The 16,835-nt window shown below is 39.1% G+C and overlaps 1 protein-coding gene across 10 annotated transcripts in view; it reads left to right on the forward strand.

Moving 5' to 3' along the window:
* The window catches only part of RNF157 (ring finger protein 157), a 114,082-nt gene that overhangs the window by 75,578 nt on the left and 21,669 nt on the right, over positions 1-16,835 (forward strand). For 6 of the 10 annotated variants that reach the window (XR_014491758.1, XR_014491759.1, XM_083356643.1 and 3 more), the window contains exons 4-11: positions 6,951-7,097; positions 8,300-8,423; positions 10,779-10,845; positions 12,742-12,785; positions 13,206-13,253; positions 13,630-13,701; positions 14,034-14,193; positions 14,495-14,607. Coding sequence is in view for 8 of the 10 variants with exons in the window: in XM_083356643.1 (XP_083212769.1) it covers positions 6,951-7,097; positions 8,300-8,423; positions 10,779-10,845; positions 12,742-12,785; positions 13,206-13,253; positions 13,630-13,701; positions 14,034-14,193; positions 14,495-14,607 (775 nt within the window). In the remaining 2 variants the exon portion in view is untranslated. Of the gene's footprint in view, positions 1-6,945; positions 7,098-7,829; positions 8,424-9,914; positions 10,033-10,778; positions 10,846-12,741; positions 12,786-13,205; positions 13,254-13,629; positions 13,702-14,033; positions 14,194-14,494; positions 14,608-16,835 lie in introns of those variants that run through there. The other 4 variants (XM_083356649.1, XM_083356644.1, XM_083356645.1 and 1 more) reach the window with 4 other exon arrangements.

A 16,835-nucleotide genomic window follows, 5' to 3' on the forward strand; every position in this document is an offset into this window, starting at 1 on the left:
GCATACTTCGCTAGAAGGCAGAGGGGCATAAAAGCTGGCTGGGTGACTTTGGGCCAATCATTCTCTCTCAGCCCAATCCATCTGACAAGATTGTAGTTGTAGGGAAAAGAGAAGGAGAAAAGAGTACTAGGTATATTTGCCACCTTGAATTATTTATAATAATAATAATAAGCCATAACAACACATTTCCCTACCAAATCTCAATATTTTAACACTGAAGTATGGAATATTAAAGGCCTCCTTATATTTGCAACAATTACAGGCCCACCAAGCTCTTTTCAGTGTTTATTAGGAGGCTTCTTAAGTCTACGGGCAGATATTTTGGTTGCATTTCAAGGGCTTGCTGTTTGCATTGAACGTTTGGATGAGAGAGTGGAAGAACTTAGCCAAAATAATATGAGATTAGATGCCAAAATGATGGATACTGAAACTGTGATGGATAAGATTGATGATGATTTAACATTGGTGCAGTACCGCGAGATGGAGTTCGCTGTGAGAATCAGAGGTTTGAAAGAAGATCTTAAGGAAAATTTGAAAAAAGTACTCTCAGAAGCTCTTGAACAGATTCTGGGGCGTTCAGCAGAAGATATTATGGTGGATATAGATAAAATATTCCGTGTTAATTCCTGGATTGCAAGACAAAGGAAGCTACCTAGAGATGTGGTGGTTTATTTTACGAAAAGAGCAATTAGAAATGAGGTTATTCAAGCTTTTTATAATAACAAATTTACAGTTGCAGAGCAAGAAGTTTTAATTTTGAAAGAGATCCCTCCAAGAATTTTAAGGAGAAGGAAAGAATTTGCTTTTTTGGCAGAAGAATTAAGGAAACGGGATATCCAGTTCAGATGGGAGATTCCAGTAGGCATGGTGGTGATGCACGCAGGCACGAGATACCGCCTTAACACAGTTTTACAGGCACGAGATTTTTATGCTAATATTTTGAAGGCAGGCCCCCCACCATCCACAGAATTTAAAAGGAGGAATGGTGAAGGAGAGCATCAGCTACGAAGGGAGAGTATACAAGGTGCTGAAGGAGCTACGCAGCTGAAAGATGGAGAATCCCAGCAAACTACAGGAGTGGATCAGATTTCAGTAACAATGGAGGAGGTCAGAGACCAAAGAATGACACGGGCTGCAGCCAGACGAATGAGACAAGAGCAAGAACAACAGAGAGTCATGACTACATCTCAAAAACTTACTTATAGTGAAGCAGTGGGAGGAGTGAAGCCGAAGAGAATGCAGGTGATTTTGGAAGAGGCGCTCCAAAAGCTTCAGGTCTCAAAAGATGGCGACAAAGCTTCTAACCTGGAATGTTAATGGCTTAAATTCACCACATAAAAGAAAGAAAGTATTTCAATATCTAAAGCAATTTAAAAATGATGTTATTTGCTTACAGGAAACACATATTCGAGCAGCTGATCAAAAGTACCTGACAAACTTTAGGTTGGGCACACAGTTTATTGCCTCTGCTCCTGACAAGAAAAACGGAGTTGTTATTTACGTTAAGAATACTTTAACAGCTACTTTACTTGAAGCAGATAAACAAGGAAGATATGTTATAATTGAACTATTAACAGAAGGCAAGAAAATACTTTTGGTTGGATTATATGCTCCTAACCAACAGCAAGGAGATTTTTACAAATTATTACACAGTAAGATTATCCAGTGGGATTACAAATCTTGTATTTTTATGGGAGATTGGAATGGCATTTTGGATGTACAAATGGATAAAAGAGGCTTTTTTAGAAGTACGCCAAGTCATGCTAGACTGCCTAAATCATTTTTTGAGATGAAGGATGACTTGGAATTGAGAGATGTGTGGAGAGAAAGGAACTTGCAAGAAAAAGACTTTACTTTTTTCTCTGATAGGCATCAATCTTTTTCAAGGATTGATTTTGTATTAATTACTAATGACTTTTTTTCTAGGATTAAGAAGATCAAGATTTGTCCAAGAACTATATCTGATCATAGTCCAGTATGGTTGGAGATAGAAAAAGATAATGGAGACAGACGGTCTTGGCGATTAAATGAAAACTTGTTTACCGTATTTTCCGGTGTATAAGACGACTTTTGAACCCATGAAAATCTTCTCAAAAGTTGGGGGGTCGTCTTATACGCCGGGAAAAAAACAAAACAGTCGAGCGTCCCCGTTCTTGCAAAGCAACTTCAAGCCTCCTTAGTCCAGTCCCCCCTCCATTGTGACTCTCCCTTCCCACCCCCAAGAGCCTCTAAGCCCCTTCCCCTCCCCCTTGCAAACGCCAGACCCCGGGAGCGGCAGGAAGCCCCTCCCCCTCCCCCAAGCGGCATCTGAGCATAAGCAGATGCTCAACTGCTACCCGCTATCTCTCCTGGCAGACGCCCGCATCCGGCCTCGCAACCAGCCGCAGAAGCCCGCGCCCGGCTTTCCTTCCCCCCACCCGCACCTGGCTACCTGTTCCTGGGCCCCAGCCCTAGCCGCGGGCCAGCTCACCAGCCACCAGGCCGACGGACTCCCGGCCGCCAGACGCTGCACTTTGGGAGACGCTCCCCGGCGGATCGGGGAGGGAGCGCCCGCCCGCCGCCAGGCCGTTCCAAGTTTGGGGAACTTCCAGGGACTTCGGGCGGGCCGGGGAAGAGCGTGCCTGCCAGCCCGTTCCAGGAACTTCTGGGGACTTCCGGCGGGCCGGGGAAGAGCGTGCTTGCCAGCCCGTTCCAGGAACTTCTGGGGACTTTGGGCGGGCCTGGCGCCCCTCTTGCCCGCAGACCACGCAGCGGCCCTCACCAGCCGGCCTCGGCATGGCCGCCCCAAGCCCGCCTCTCCAGCGCGTCTTCCGAGCCCACCTGGCTGACCGTCTCCTGGGCGGGGCTTGGCTCCAGACGCGCGGCTGCTCCGTCTGCAAATGTGCTCTCAAATGGGTGGGTGGAAGGAAAAGCCCCTTTGGGCTTCAAAAGGGAGGCTTTGCACCATCTGCATCAGACGGGGCTGAATCGGGCTTGTGTCGGACACTTGGCAACTGGCATGTAAGTGTTTTCCAGCGTATAAGACGAAAAACCTTGAAAATCTTCTTAAATGTCAGGGTTCGTCTTATACGACGGGTTGTCTTATATGCCGGAAAATATGGTAGATATCAGGAAAATGTGGAAGAGTGTAAAAAACAGATGAAAGAATTTTTTAAAATTAATATGCATAAAGGTACTCCTATGGAGATGGTTTGGGATGCAAGTAAAGCTTATATGAGAGGAGTGTTAATATATTTGAACAATAAACATAGACATAAATTGGAATTTTGGAGGAAAGAATTAGAGGAGGAAATTAAGAAAAAAGAAAAGGCTTTAATTCTGAATCCATCTGATGGGAAGACTAAAGAGGTAATTACTTTACTAAGAGGTCAGTTTGATATGTTGATGGCAGATCAAGTGGCAACTAACTTACGTTATGCTAGACATAATACTTTTTGTAATGCTAATAAACCGGGTAGGTGGTTAGCTTATTTGTTAAGGAAGAAACAGAGAGCATGCAATATAGATAGAATAGAATACAAGGGTAAAGTAGTGTACCAGCAGAATCTTATTAAAAAGGCTTTTGTTGATTTTTATTCTAAGTTGTATGTTAGAGATAAGATTCGAGATGCAGACATAGATGGATATTTGCAGGAAGCTAATATCCCTGTTCTTACACAAGAACAAAAGGAAGGGTTGAATCAATTGATAAGTGATGAAGAAATTTTTTTAGCAATTAAGCAATTAAAGGTGGGTAAGGCACTGGGAACTGACGGTTTGACTGCCGTCTATTATAAAAATTTACAGTCAGAAATGGTGGAACCTTTAAGAGAATTGTTTAGGACAATTCAATTGGGAGGAGAAGTGCCACCATCGTGGAAAACAGCTTTTATTTTGTTGATTCCGAAGGAAGATCAAGATGTTACCCAAGCCAAAAACTATAGACCAATATCGCTTTTAAATACTGATTATAAGATATTTGCAAAAATTTTAGCTAATAGCTTAATGAAGGTAATGCAGCAAGTGATTCATAGTGATCAAACTGGATTTATAAGCGGTAGACAAATGAAGAATAATGTGAGACATATTGTAGATTTACTGGAATTCTTGGAAAGGAATAATCAGGTCTCCGCAGCGCAGTTTGACAGAAACATGTAATATTGAAAAGGGTACAAGACAGGGGTGTCCGTTATCACCCTTACTGTTTGTGTTAACATTGGAAATATTATTAATTAAAATACGAGATTCAAATAAAATTAAGGGAATTAAAATAAGAGATCAGGATTATAGATTGAGAGCGTTTGCGGATGACCTGGTTATTACAGTAAGTCAACCGACTTACTCACTTGTAGAGTTGATGGAGATAATAATGTTATATGGGAAAGTTTCTAGATTTAAGATAAATACACAAAAAATTAAAATACTGTCTAAGAACATGACTATAGAACAAAAGGTTGTTCTAGAAGAGTTAACGGGATTTGAAATAGTTAAAAAGACTAAATATTTGGGGGTTTATTTGTCAGCTTCAAATGTGAAGTTATATAAGAATAATTATGAACTGTTATGGGCAAAAACACAAAAAGAATTAGATAATTGGAAAAAATTACAATTATTTTTACTGGGAAGAATTGCAGCAGTGAAAATGAATGTTTTGCCAAAGTTTTTATTTTTGTTTCAAATGATACGTATACTTAAAAAGGATTTAAATTTGGAGGAATGGCAAAAAGGCATTAATAAATTTGTTTGGGCAGGTAAAAAGCCACGAGTTAAATTTAAGATAATGCAAGACACGCGCGAAAGAGGTGGTCTTAAAATGCCTAATTTTAAATTATATTATGAGGCTGCTGCTTTATCATCGATAAGTGACTGGTTTAATTTAACACAAGGGAGATTATTAAATCTTGAGGGTTATGACTTGTTATTTGACTGGCATGCATATCTATTGTATGACAAGAAGGTGGATAATGTGTTTAAGATACATATATTAAGGTATGCTCTGTTGCGAGTTTGGAAAAAATATAGACATAAGTTAAATTATAAGATACCAATTTGGACAATACCTAAACATGCAATAGAAAATATAAACGTTGGATTTAAACATGATGAGACTACGTATAAGGAAATTTTAAGGTTAGAAAGGAATGTGTGGCAATTAAAGCCATATAATATTTTAAAAGAAGAAAAGATTGTACAAACTTGGTTCCAGTATGGGCAGTTACAGGCAAGATGGAAAGAGGATCAGAAAGTTGGTTTCTCGATAACCGATGAAAATTTGGTAAAACAAATTCGAGATCAAGGTCAAGCACATATAAGAAGGATATATAACACATTGATAGAAATTGACTCAGAAACGGAACTTGTTAAAGATTGTATGATAAAGTGGGCCCAGAATTTTCAGGAGGTTATAACAATGGATACTTGGGAAAAGATTTGGGTTAGAAATGTAAAATTTACACAGGCCCAAAATTTAAGAGAGAATTTTAATAAAATGTTTTATAGGTGGCATTTAGATCCTAAAAAACTAGCAAGTATGTACCTGAACTGTCAGCCCAAATGCTGGAGGTGTGGTTGTGAGGACACAACGTATTTTCATATATGGTGGACTTGTAAAAAAGTCAAAGCTTTTTGGATTAAAATCTGGTGGAATATGCAAAAGATATTTAAGAAAAGGATAAAGTTTTCTCCGCAGTTGTTTTTGTTGGGTATTATTACAGATACTACTGTTATAGACACTAAATTGATGTTGAATCTAATCACGGCAGCGAGAATTTTAGTAGCGCAATATTGGAAGAAGGAAGAACTGCCGACTATAGAAGAGTGGAAGTTGGGGAGGGGGGAGGGGTGGGGAGGGGTGGGTTGGGGAGAGGGGAGGGAGAAGAGGGGTTTTTTCTTTTTTTTCCTTTTTTATCTTAAAAATGTATTGTAAAACTTTTCAATTAAAAAAAAAGTCTACTAGGAGATGCTGAACTGTACTTTCTGCATACAAGATAATATGCTCTGCTGCTGATCTGTGAGCTCACGGTCAGAGAGCAGCCTCTTAACCTGCCACTAGACATTTCTTCTGTAATAAAAAAAATGGAGAAATTCTGTTATGTTTATTGGGGGAAGTCCCTACAAAAGCTTCGGGTACAGAAACTCTTGGTGTAGTCACCCAAAACCTGTGCGAATCCTGGATTTAAGAACCCGTTATTCTGTCCCAGTGAAGATAGTGAAACAGTACAAGAAAAGACAATACCTTTTCTTATGTTTATGTTCTAGAGCAGAGGTCCCCAACCTTTTGGGCACCAGGGGCCAGTTCCATGGAGAGAGGTTTTTCTGTGGACCGGAGAGTGCATGGGTTTGTGTGCTGCCTGTTTACCATGGATGGTGCTTTGCTTCTTTGTGCGGACCAGTTGCTGGCATGCCACGGCCCATGGGCCAGGGGTTGGGGACCCCTAGTCTAGAGCCAGGGTTAAGACAGTTTCATGACATGGAACTTGTAGCTCTAGTTAGGGAAAATTGGCTAGATTTGAATGAACTTCAGTCTCTCACGGAACCTCATCAAGTTCTCATGGGTTCCAAGGAACATAGTTGTAAAAAATGCTGGTCTAGAATTTTTAAGAAATCAAAGGTAATTGTTGACAGTAGCAATAGCACTTATATAACACTTCAGAGTGCTTTATAGCTGTCTCTAAGTGGTTTACGGAGTCAGCATATTACCCCCAACAATCTGCGTCCTCATTTTACCGACCTGAGAAGGATGGAAGGCTGAGTCAACCGTGAGCCGGTGAGATTGCCATACAGCTGGCAGTTGGCAGTCAGCAGAATTAGCCTGTAATACTGCATTCTAACATGCAAAATCATACCATAGCAACTTCCAACCTGGCACCTTCCAGATTTATTGGGATATCTACTCCCAGAAGTCCCCAATTAAAAAGTTGGATCTCCAGCATTTGTACAAAATTTACTATTACTGTCTTCTGCTCTGTTAGATGCACAGAGGAAGTGAAGACTCCAGGTGAAGAAGTCAGCAAAGCGAAAGTCCAGTACAACGTGGAGTTCACATTTGATACAGATGCACGGGTGGCCATAACCATTTATTATCAAGCCACTGAAGAATTTCAGAATGGAGTAGTGAGGTAAATTAAAGGAGAGCTGGGGAAAGGGATGACCTGATTGCTATTTTGCTCATTGTTAGGAGGAAAAGTGGACAGGGCTGTCTGTTCATGGAACTGCAGATTTGTAACCTTTATATCCAGTAAGTTGAGGGTTAGAGTTTCTATTGTAGGAATCCAGGTAACTCCACAGCTGATTGCCTCCTAGCATCAAGTTATAGGAAAGGTGGGGATAGAGGGTACCAGATTAAAACTTCATTGGATATAAGGAAGGACTGTACCCTTGTGTTGATTGAGGGCAATTAGCTGCTTCAAGCAGCTTCCTCCTAATATGCAATAGAATTTGATCACACCTGTTGGGTTCACCGTCTACGTAGCTTTCCACCAAATTCAGCTCAAGGAGATTGAGATATGTGAGGTAAGAAGCCTGGTCCCATTAACTCCCATTTTGATGTGTAATATTTGAAAAGACTATCTTACGTGTAATCACAACATGTTTTTTTCTTTTGACCATATTTATAGGGAGAGTCTAGGTTCAGAAATTGTGTTGAATGAATGGAGTTTGAAAAATGTAAAAATTGGCAACAGAATGGATTGGCACTATCATCCTCTTAAATGTATGCACTGGCTAAATGCATGGAAGTAGCTTGAACACTCCTTGTCTTTAATCCCTTTGAAGAATATTCTCTTATAGAGTTTGGAGAAGTAAGTTCTCTCTAGTCTGCTGATCATTGGGGAAAAAAGCCTTGCTTTAATATAACATAAAATTATAGGTGTCAGTGGAATCTGTCACTCTATGAAGCCTAGCACTTCCAATCACAATGATGGCATTATCTTGTAAAGAAATTACATTTTTCCCAGCACTAAAATACTGCAGATTGAGTAAAAGTGAAAACGATATTATTTTCCAAGAGCATTCCTTTGAGAAACACATTTTAACTCATGACAAGTAACTCAGCATTAGGTAAAATGAATCCATGTGCCAAGAACCAGACTACAGAAGGTTTAAAAATGTCCCAATATGTTTTGAATATATGGTATATACTATAGAGTAAAGCAGTTCTATAATATCTTAAATCAACAATTATATATAGAAAAATTAAAATTAACTTTACCTAATCTGAGTGGCAAGTGTGCGTTTACTTGTGAGTATCTGTGCACATACCTATACGTACATGTAATATGCACACCATGTATATCATAAAGAAAAATGAAAATAATTTCAGAAGGAAAATAATATTTTTAAGAAAACTCATCCTCCCGAAAGCTACTGAAAATTACAATGTGAAAAATGAAGGCAGTGATAGTATACAAAATCCTGTGTACAGTAACCAAAACATTCTACCACTGGTAAGTTAATTACCACTTGCATAAAGCTGGTAGGTAACTGTCTAACAAGGCTTGGGGCATTAACACTGTGTTCCAGTATTGAGTGAAGAAATGAAATAAGGGAGAGAATGAGGCTAGGAAGTCCAGCCTCAAAAAGACTTCATACTGTATTTAGATTTGTCTTTTTAAAAAAAATCCTACAAAAAAATTAAGTCAGTTTATCTCTCTTTTTTTGTTCTATATTGTGTTTTTCTGTGTTGTTACTTGTTACTTTTACTATAATTAAGGGCTTTAGCAAGGGACTTGGTATCACCCTCCTTGGATCTTTGATGGGTAACTGGACAGAAAATTCACACAATGACTCACTTGGGCAGCTAAGATGAGTCCATGTAGAAAGGGGAGACAGGCATCAGTCTCAGACATAGAAAAGATTATACAGCTGAAGGGACAACTGCAGATACCCTAGTTATTGCCTATTGTCTATCTCTTTGGAATGTTTGAATGTTGGAGAAGAAATCAGCTAAGCAGAGGTTAATGACCCTATTTGAAAAGGTGATCTCCAAGGTTCTTGCAACAAATACGTGCCTGAATCGTAGCTTCATGCTTTCCTGACTTGTGGCATGGCAGAATTTAGCCTAGAATGGCTTTTGAGGGCCATATGCACCGTGAATTGGTTTGTGATATATCCCTGCAGATTCCAAAAACAGCACTATTGTGGAAGTGTTCATGAAAGCCATCTTAAACTGAAATATGCTGATGTTACAAAGATGCAAATAAGGGCCTCCTAATCAATCAGCATAGCTGGAAATGAATGAATGCTGCAGGTTGGGTGGCTCTGAAAATAGGACCTCTGATTTCTATTTTTCATTTGAGAAATTGATATTCCAGTAAACAGGATAGTAGCAGGGGGAGTAACACAAAAATGAAAATGTAATATGATAAGAAAGAAGAGCTCTTTTCTGGGTGATATCTGCATTAGTTATATTGGTTTAGGAGAACCAGTTCGGTGGAGTGCTGGTTAGAAATTATACGTCTGTGAGTTCTAATCTCATTTTAGGCCCAGAAGACAGCTTGGTGTCTTTGGGCCAGTCATTCTCTCTCAGCACTACCAAGAAAGAATTGGCAAGCCATTTTTGAAAAATGTTGGTAAGAAAATTCCAGAGACTTGTTTTGGTAACCACCAAGAATCAAGATTAACTCAAAGAATAGTAATTTCTTAGGAGTGAATTTTTTCCACATCTTTCAGGGGCTAAAGGGATTCTTCAGAGCAGCATTGCAATTAAAATGATAAAAATGATAAAACAACTGTATCAATAAAATATATTACAGGCAAGCAGAAATGATATCTAACTTTATTGCTAGAGCAAAAAAAAACTTTGAGCCAGTCAGAAGGTGGTTTTAAAAGCTGCCTGAAGATGATGTTCCATATCTTGGAAGATTCCCTACTAGGTTGGGAAGATAAGACCATAGTGTGGGGTTGTTTATTCTGGGTTATCCATTTTCTTCTTACAGTTATATCCCCAAAGAGAGCAGTTTACACTCCGAAACTATCCATTATAAGCGAGGTGTAAGCCAGCAGTTCTGTTTGCCTTCTCATTGTATTGATCCCTCAGAATGGACTGAAGAAGAGGTAAGGAAGAAGCATGCCTCAAAGAAACTGAAGCAATTTTTGTGCAATAATAATAATAATAATAATAATAATAATAATAATAATAATAATAGTAGTAGTAGTAGTAGTAGTAGTAGTAGTAGTAAGTTGGAAGGGACCTTGGAGGTCATCTAGTCCAACCCCCTGTTCAGGCAGGAAACCCTATACCATTTCAGACAAATGGCTGTCCAGTCCCTTCTTAAAAACCTCCAGTGTTGGAGCATTCACCACTTCTGGAGGCAGGTTGTTCCACTGGTTAATTGTACTAACTGTCAGGAAGTTTCTCCTTAGTTCTAGGTTGCTTCTCTCCTTGACTAGTTTCCATCCGTTGCTTCTTGTCCTGCTTTCAGGTGCTTTGGAGAATAGCTTGACTCCCTCTTCTTTGTGGCAGCCCCTGAGATATTGGAACACTGCTGTCATGTCAGCCCTCGCCCTTCTCTTCGTTAAACATTAGATTTATATTTCATCATGGCCTGTGCACCCTGCACATAATAGAGATCTTATCTGGGAACAGAATATACTGTATGTTTGTCTTTTTAAAAAGCAGAGTGTTTCCAGACATTGCTTTCTAAATGAGGATTTCCTAGGTGCCAGCATTTATAGTACTGCATACCTCTGGTAATGCTTGCTTGCCACACGAATGGATTACTATAATTCTAATGATGTTACCGGTATTTTACTCTCTAAGACCGCTTGCCTTTTTACCTCAGGCCTTTTATTCTTTGCAGCTGAGCTTTGATCTGGACCGTGAAATTTATCCCATGGTGGTTCTTGCAGTGGTAGATGAGGGAGATGGTAAGGATGTTCTTGTGGTTCATATTCATGCTTTATTTATTTGTTTATTCTATTCAGTATATAGTTTACTTTTCTGTTCAAAGAAATGGTGACAAACAGGTTTTTTTTAAAAAAAGTTTTAAATTAAAATTGAAAATGTAATCCTTGAGCTAAAGCCTGATAAAGAAGATACATCTTTGCACACTGTCTTAATTTTGAGAGATATTGGAAAGGGATGCATTTCCTATGGATGTATTTCATTGCCTGGGAGCATGGTTAAAAAGGCCAAAGAATGCAGTCTTTTATCCCAGAACTTTCTGCCCATTCCTCATGTTCTGGAGGTGCTCCATCTACTAATCTGCCTGTTGCAGCATATGGGATCTCTGCAATCCCTGGAATGTGTCAGAAGATTTGGGGTAGAAGATTATATTCCACTAGAGTACATCCCCCACCCCCATGTGCCAGATAGATGGTCTTCTCTTGAGGGTCTTAACGATGAGAGGATCATTTTGGGCTTTTAAATTTATCACAACTTGTGATAGTTGCATTTGATAAGAAATTGATATTCAGTGGAATTTGTAAAGTATGGGCATGATAGGATTTCTGTATTTTCTGCAGGCTAGCAGTTTAGCTCTTGCACTTGGCATCAATTGCACATTTAGGCATTTTTCAAAGAAAGCCCCCATGCACAGTAGGTTGCAATCATCAGAATAGGAGTCAGTCAAAGCATGTAATAACATTGCTGAATCTCTGGCTTAAGAAAGATTGTGCTAGCACACTAAACTTGGCTGTGCAAATGTGCTCCCTGCCATAGACATCACCCACAAGTCCAGTGAAGATCAAGAAGTTCTCCCAAACTGTGAACCTACTCTATCAGAGGGCTTGCATTCCTATTCAAAATAGGGTGTATCACAATTCCTTATTCAATTTCAAAATTTACCAGTAATACCTCCGTTTTGTCTGGATTTAATTTTAGGAGGTTCTCCTTCACCAGCCTGTTACTGAACTGAACCAGCTACCAATTGCTTACTTGGAGTTTGCTGGAAGGAGCAATAAAACTAAGTGTCAAATTATTAAATTTATTAAACTTATATGCTGTCCCTCTCACTGATAAAATGGCTAAGTGTGCTAATGACACCCATTTGTAGAGCTGCAGATGACTTCCTCCACTGGTTTCATGTATACTGCTCAAAAAAAATAAAGGGAACACTTAAACAACACAATGTACTGTATTTAATAGTAGGATGTCTTATCTTGTGTTCCCTTTATTTTTTTGAGCAGTATAGTTGTTGAATAGGATGGGCTCAAAATTGGATCCTGTAAGATGCTGCCATCCTATCAATCAAAGTACAAGACAATAGACGCTCAGCATCACTTTCTAGACGTGTGCCCACAAGGACTGGAACCATTATAGAGCCCAATCTTCTCTGAAAATTCAGAAGAATACCATGGTCAATGTATCAAAAATTGGTTACAGATCCAGGAGAATTAATGGGATTACTCTTCTTAGCCTGTTTCAAGTACAGTATAGGCTTTTCATTATGGCGAGCAAAGCAATCTCATTTCCACACTGAAAGCTAAATTGGAATGGGTGCAAATAATCAGCATCCTTCAGATGGTGATCACATTGTGATAGGAAGCTGAATTGACATTTCTTGCAAGTTGCCACTATACACTCTAAAAATTAAATTAAATTGATTCTGTGTCCTGTTGAATATCATTAGTAACTGAAACTCTTAGGAAGGCATCTGTAACGAATCATACGTGTATATTTAATTACCCTGATTATACAGTAATTGTGGTCAATTAAGACTCCTGCTATTAAGGACAACCGCAGGAGAAAAAATATAGCAGTCTGCCTCAATTTCTGCAAAATTATGTATCATCCTGAACCTCAAATTTGATCTTGTCTTGCAGAGCATATGGGTCACTGCCATGTATTGCTGGCAACTTTTGAGAAGGTAAACATTGCGTTCTTGCTGATCCAATGTGCAATACGCATGAACCCAAACTCCCATGTTGAATGTATGCAGGTTGAACTAATGTAATAAATAAATAAAATATATAGCTACAAGGTTAAAAATATATATAACAGAGAACAGAAATATAGCAAAATTACAGCAGTCTTTTTTGAGCAGTGGAGTTACGTAGAGTAATGCTGGGTGGGTAAAAATGGTCTGAGTTAAAAGGAGAGTGATCGTTAAATTTCTGAAGCATAAAACAGGCATGACGTGAATAGGATAGATTTTCTTTGTTCGGTGTGGGGTACAGTTGTGTTTTAGGGAGTGAGTTCTGTTTCATCACACCTATCCTCTAGAATTTCTTTTGATGGACTGTGACGTTGAAGAGTCCACCTGAACATTTGTATTTCTTCCTCTCAGCATGCGGATGGCGGCTTTTGTGTGAAACCCCTCAAACAAAAGCAAGTGGTGAGTGTGTGGCGGGGGGGGGATCAGGTTCTCTCCTTTTCCGCACATACTACTTCCTGTTACTTTTTAGGAAAAGCTGATTGCTCAATGCCAAGGAATTTGATGGCCATCCAGCCCTTTTCCAAAAGTACTGGTTGCAAAGAGCTTGTAACCAACCACTGGATAAAAAGAAAGGTGGTCACCCATTCATTGTAAGCATGAAGTCACTGTCCTCGTATTATGGAAAAATGCCTGTTCAGGTTAGATAACGTGGTTTTTTCACTGAAAAAAAAAACGTTAAGAAGAAAGTTGTTTTTGCAGTCTTTATTTCTGGAGTTTCATATTCCCTTTTGATCCCTACTTTCCCACGTAATTTCAGTGTTGGTGCTTTTTCTAGGTGGATGGAGTGAGCTATCTCCTTCAGGAAATTTATGGGATAGAAAACAAATATAACACACAGGATTCAAAGGTGAGAACTAGAGCTAATGGTGGAGAATAATGTACACATTGTACACAGTCTCAACCAGATTGTCTGGACATTTCTATGTTAAAAACTTCCTTCCTTCCTTCCTTCCTTCCTTCCTTCCTTCCTTCCTTCCTTCCTTCCTTCCTTCCTTCCTTCCTTCCTTCCTTCCTTCCTCTTCAAATTCATTATGGAAATGTACAATCTCAACCTTCCTTCCTATCTTCCTTCCTTCCTTCCTTCCTTCCTTCCTTCCTTCCTTCCTTCCTTCCTTCCTTCCATTCATTATGGACACATGTTTATAAAGACTTGCAGACTAGCAAGCTTTTCTAATCCAGGTGGCAGAGGATGAGGTGAGCGACAATAGTGCAGAGTGTGTAGTCTGCCTTTCCGATGTCCGAGACACCTTGATCTTACCTTGCCGCCATCTCTGTCTCTGCAACACTTGTGCTGACACCTTGCGCTATCAAGCTAACAATTGTCCCATCTGCAGATTGCGTAAGTCCTGATTTTTTTAAAAAATTTTTGAGATTGGGTCCTCTCTGGAAGATCATATGCTTAACTTGTTTGATCCTCTCACTTTGAGAAATGAATAAACGCCTGCACCTAAGATAGGCTAAGTATTTAATTTTTAACAACCAACTATCAGAGGAGAAAGGATAGTAGAGCCAACTGTGATCATATTTTATTTGTATTTTGGTGGTCACAGTCATCTATTACCCTGGTTGGTTTTTAGAGTAATTTCTAGCAGAATTTGAAATTTGTTTTATTTCTTCCTCCGTCCCTCTCTTCCTCATAGCATTTCGGGCCTTGCTACAGATCAGAGCCATGAGAAAAAAAATGGGACCTCTCTCCCCCACCAACTTCAACCCTATCATTGCATCCCAGACATCAGATTCAGAGGAACACTCAGTGAGTATTGGTGGATTGATTGTTCAGATGCTGATCTTACTCTGTCTAGGCTGAGATGGTCTTCTGAATACAATAGAATAGGATGGGATAGGATAGGATAGATAGGATAGGATAGGATAGGATAGGAGCTGGAAGGGACCTTGGAGGTCTTCTAGTCCAGTTCCCTGCTCAAACAGGAGAACCTATACTATTTCAGATAAGTGACTGTCCAGTCTCTTAAAAACCTCCAGTGATGGAGCACCCATGATTTCTGGGGGCAAGCTGTTCCACTGGTCAATTGTCCTCACTGTCAGGAAGTTTCTCCTTAATTCCAGGTCACTTCTCTCTTTAGTCACTTTCAAACCATTGTTTCTTGTTCTGCCCTCTGGTGCTTTGGAGAATAATTTGACCCCCCTCTTCTTTATGGCAGCCCCTCAAATACTGGAATACTGCTATCATGTCGCTCCTGTTTCTTCTTTTCTTTAAACTAGCCAAACCCAGGTCCTGCAGCCATTCTTCATGTTTTAGTCTCCAGACTTTTGATTATCTTAGTTGCTCTTCTCTTGCTCTTCTGGGCTATTCATTCTTTTTGAGAGAAGAGTTGAGCACCACAAGGCTTTCTTTTCGCTCCCAACTTTTCTGTAACGGAGTTATCCAGAAAGAAATGCCACTGACAATGAAGTGGTAATGAAATTAGAGCTGGGATGGAGAAGCAACCTAGGAATAAGGAGAAAATTCCTTAATCAGTGGAATGACTTGCCTCCAGAAGCTGTGAATGCTCCAGCACTGGAAATTTTTAAAAAGAGATTAGACAACCATTTGTCTAAATGGCGTAGGGTTCCTGCCTGAGTAGGGGGTTGGACTAGAAGACCTCCAAGGACCCTTCCAATTTCTTCTTCTTCTTCTTCTTCTTCTTCTTCTTCTTCTTCTTCTTCTTCTTCTTCTTCTTCTTCTTCTTCTTCTTCTTCTTCTTATTATTATTATTATTATTATTATTATTATTATTATTATTATTATTTATTACTATTATTATTATTGCTACTGCTATTACTATTACTATTACTATGAAAAAGAACCAATTGCACACTATCTTATCAAATTAATTATACCAAAGCGAGAAAGAGACGATACAGTGGTAGTAATTTTCAGAGGTATAGTAATTTTCCCAACCGCAGAGGAAAAAATAATATGTACTGTGTTTGAACATTTAAATGTACAAGTGTCAAAGAAGAAAGAAGAAGAAAAGATCCTCTTTGGGATTTTTAAAAACAGTGAAAAGGCAAAATATATTTTCTAAAAATTAATATGAAAAATTACCATTTTTCTGCCAGGTTGCTCAGCGAGTATAGCAGTCATTTCCCAAGCAGAATCAGGCAAATAATCATGATGTCTCAGAAGCTGGATACCAGGAGCTAGAGAACTTGCTGGCATCTTGGCAGACAAGATGATTAAGGCAGTTGCTAGTGCCATATTTTAATGTGCATCCACAGTTAAACATAGATCTAGTATGTTTAGGAGAGAAATAGAATATCTCAGTAACTAAGTTGCTGTATTCAAAGCCTGTAAGGCATTTTGAACTATTGTGCTTCATCCTGCAGATGGAAGACCTTATTGTTCAATGATACTCCTTATTTATTGATTAGTCTTTAAACAAATGTGTTCTTAGAAAACGTAATGGTAGGAAAGACAATTTTAACCTAAACTTTTTCAATCTACTTTTTGGAGAATTTATCAAACATTTTTCCTCTCATTTCTACAGAAGTGGCATATGTCATCTGTAGAAATATGAGTCCAGAATTCCTCTGCAGAAGGAGTGAGCTAAGTCTATTTTTATGATGAAAGTATAGAAGAGTGTAACCACAAAGGTCTTTTCCAGTTATGTCCAGAAAGACTCGCTCTTGGTGTGCACGTGTTTTTCTTCATGCTGCTTATTCTTTTTCAGGTCATAAAACTACCATAATTTTCTCTACCAGCTAAAACATTTCAAGCTAAGAAATCCAAATTACTTGGCTTAGAATAAAGAGTTTAACTTAAGCAACTGTTAATTAATTATTACATGCCATGACTAAGGCATAGCTTAAAACAAAACAGTGAAAAAGGTAATAGTTGCAAATCAATTCAGTAAGGCTAGCTCGGGCCCCAGTAACCAGTAATAACACTACCTTAAAACAAACTCTTGGGATAGAGGTGTGTGTGTGTGTGTGTGTGTGTGTACATATTCCAGATATTAACAGAGAACTCTCAGCTAA

The sequence above is a fragment of the Vipera ursinii genome (assembly GCF_947247035.1).
Source record: "Vipera ursinii genome assembly, chromosome: 2".
NCBI lineage: Eukaryota > Metazoa > Chordata > Lepidosauria > Squamata > Viperidae > Vipera > Vipera ursinii.